We start from the raw sequence: 3,479 nt of genomic DNA, 5'->3' as shown, positions 1-3,479 counted from the left end.
CTCATTTTTGTTACTATGTTTTTCATGGGAGTGGCCCAAGATAGTCTTTCATCTATCGTAACTCCCAGCAACCTGGCCTCTTTAACTTGTTCAATATGACATTCAATATGCGTTCCTTTCTCTGAGCATGTTTTCAGCAAATAACAAGACATTTTGTCTTGTAAATATTAAGTTTCATCTTATTTTCTGTAACCAATTTATAAATCTGCATGACCTCGTCTTGTAGTAAACTGCTCAGGTCTGTGCAATTATCTGCGTTATGCATATATTGTTGTGTCATCAGCGTAAATTGCACAGCAACCATTCTTTAAAATACATGACATATCATTTACAAATATTGAGTATAATAAAGGTCCCAGGCAACTTTCCTGGGGAATACCACCATATAATGTTTTAATATTTGAAAGGGTTCCATTGATATGACACATTGCTGTCTGTTGACTAGGTAGCTTTTTATCTAGTTAATCGCTGAGAGTTTAAAACCATTAGCAGACAGTTTTATAAGTAGTAGTTTGTGGTCAATAATATCAAAAGCTGCACTAAAATCTAATAGCACTGTGCCAACTGGGGATCGATAAAGATATTTACCAGCAGGACTTCCATTTCTGGGTTAAGAGTGAACAATGCTAACAACAACACTGCGGATGTTTTTTGCGCTATCTTTAGCGTGACAATCTCAAACTCAACAACTGTTGACAGCACAACTTTTTGATGGACTCTATCTTCAACTGCTGACTTGTCGATAACCAAACATTTCAAAAAATTGCAACAAGAAAGTAATTCATTTCCCCTAAAATTAATACAATTATCAACAGCTATTTATTTAATAGGGCTTAAAAGTGTGACATTCGTATGTGTGGTAAGATTAACAAATCTTCAAGATGCAACTCTTAATCAAACAAGGATTTTATGCTGATTTGGTGGATTTAAATATTTTGAAATTAATTGTATTCTACTGAATTGTGTATATTATATGATGATATATATTTTTAACTGTGGGTTCCTGTCCATATGCTGAACGCTTTTAGGGATTACCCTTTTGCAGAATAAAACCACACCCAGTATCGAGATAATTGATATCGGCGTCGACCCGCCTACCGCCAACTCTGGAGTCGTCTCTTCACCGCACACACGCAGGCGCTGCACTGTTTCTATTCATGCACTGACACCGTCTTCCGGTTCCTTGGCTTTACCGGCCTTTCCTGTAAGTTCTGTTTCGGGGAGTTGAAGCTGCAGTCGAGGGAGAGAGACCGGCAGGAACAAGCATGGCCACCGACCGGGACCCTTCTTTCACCGTCAAGCTCGCCCAGCTGCTGCTGTCTACATACTGGGGCATGCAGATCAGGGTCACCTTTATTTCAAGCTTCGTGATGGACAACCACCTGAACAGGCACACTTACGGCTTCATCCAGAGCCGCCTGGTTCCTTTCTACCTGAACTTGGGCTCCGCCTGCGCCTTCTTCAACCTCGCCATCTACGCCATCTACCATCCCAACGACATGCTGGACGAAAGGGAGGCCTTCCAGATCTTCATCTTCTTCCTGTCGGTCACCATCGCGGCGGTCAACGCCCAGTGGTTCGGCCAGATGACGTCGGAGATCATGGCCGACATGCACCTGGTGGAGCAGGCGTGCGGCCTGGGCCAGGACATCGGCCTGTCGTCCAACCGCGAGGCGTACGCCAAGCTGAGCGAGACGGACGCCAAGTACCGCCACCTGAGCGGGCGCCTGCGGCTCTACCGGCTGCTGTCGTCGCTCTGCAATGTGTGCTGCATCGCCTGCAGCTTCTACAGCCTCAGCTACATGGCCGAGAACCTCAGGGCGCTGTGACGCGGACTTTTTTATCAGGAGTAAGTTATCTATTTAATACGTCTTTCTTCCTCTGTGCCTTAGAATCCATGAGCTTGATTTTGCCAAAATCAACTCGACAGACTCGCTCAGGCCTGTTGCTCCTGTTTGTGTACAAGCCCCGCCCACACAGCAGGTTGCTTATTCTCCTCCGGCTAACTCGCTGCACCTGTCACTTGGTTTTCCTCAGTAATCCGGTCCAAAAACTCAGGTGAGCTATTTTTCCCTTAGGACAGGGGTTGGCAACCCGCGGCTCTTTAGCACCGCCTTAGTGGCTCTCTTGAGCTTTTTCAAAAATATATGAAAAATGGAAAAATATGAGGGGAAATAAAATAAATGTTTTGTTTTATTACGGTTTCTGTAGGAGGACAAACGTGACACAAACCTCCCTAATTGCTATAAAGCAGACTGTTTATATCATACTTGCCAACCTTGAGACCTCCGATTTCAGGGGGGAGGGGGTGTGGTCAGGGGTGGGGAGGGGGCGTGGTTTGGGTGGGGGCGTGGTTAAGAGGGAACGAGTATAATTCACCAGCTCGAGTACTTCATATATATTTCATATATATATATCATCATTGTCACCGACGTCCCACTGGGTGTGAGTTTTCCTTGCCCTTATGTGGGCCTACCGAGGATGTCGTAGTGGTTTGTGTTGTGGTTTGTGCAGCCCTTTGAGACACTAGTGATTTAGGGCTATATAAGTAAACATTGATTGATTGATTGATTGAAAACTGTGATATTAACAAACGAAACAATAATGTCATATGAAATTGTCTGTAAATATATAAATACAATAAATAAATAAATATTGAAACGCAGTGGGTTGTGAGTTTTGCTGGTCTCCAAATCGCTTACTTGTTAGCTGAATACAAGACTTTGTGCTTAACTTTTTGTATTTTTTTTTCTTTAACAAGTTCAAAATGCATCCAGCATCATTAACTGACACAATCGTGGTCATGATTGCTCGAGGGGGAAAAAAAGGATTGGTGAGATTTTTCTCTTTTCCTGCGTGAACGCAAAGTCGAAAGGAAGTCGGGTTATGATGCTGCTAATGAGACGGCAATTAGCCTGAAAAACAGCAATAAAACCATTTAAAATGACTTTTAACGCCATCACCTGGTACAAGTTGGTATGTCACAGATTGGTTTGAATCAAAGCATGTTTATTTTTTTTTTAATTCCAGTTACACAGTTAAGATTTTGTAGGCTGTTAGCGTTAGCAAAGCTTCTAGCTGCGGGCGACAAACAATGTACAGCATTTTGGAAAAAAGCACATTGTCTGTTTACTTTTAGTCATGAGTAAGCACAAGAATGAATGAGTTTTATTTTCGGAAATGTAGCACAGTGATCAACGTTTTTAAAAGTATTACTGGGCTTATTTTTCCCGCTTATGAAATGAGGTTGGGCACGTCAGTCCTTCTCAAACACATAAGAGATGAAAGTCGTAATTTGAATAAAGAACAATGAGCCTTAACAGGCTTCACGGTGGAAGAGGGGTGAGTGCGTCTGCCTCACAATACGAAGGTCCTGAGTAGTCTGGGGTTCAATCCAGGGCTCGGGATCTTTCTGTGTGGAGTTTGCATGTCCTCCCCGTGAATCCATGGGTTCCCTCCGGGTATTCCGGCTTCCTCCC

At 43.3% G+C, this 3,479-nt stretch overlaps 1 protein-coding gene across 1 annotated transcript; it reads left to right on the top strand.

Moving 5' to 3' along the window:
• The first annotated feature begins 1,078 nt into the window (after window positions 1–1,078).
• Window positions 1,079–2,287, top strand: LOC133555698 (transmembrane protein 205-like). The gene has a single exon (XM_061905016.1). It carries the CDS (start codon window positions 1,266–1,268, stop codon window positions 1,827–1,829), a length of 564 nt encoding a protein of 187 aa, XP_061761000.1. The 5' UTR covers window positions 1,079–1,265; the 3' UTR covers window positions 1,830–2,287.
• Window positions 2,288–3,479: the final 1,192 nt, after the last annotated feature.

This window comes from Nerophis ophidion, linkage group LG07 (genome assembly GCF_033978795.1).
Source record: "Nerophis ophidion isolate RoL-2023_Sa linkage group LG07, RoL_Noph_v1.0, whole genome shotgun sequence".
NCBI classification, from domain to species: Eukaryota; Metazoa; Chordata; class Actinopteri; order Syngnathiformes; family Syngnathidae; genus Nerophis; species Nerophis ophidion.
This window is presented reverse-complemented; position numbering and strand designations above follow the sequence as displayed.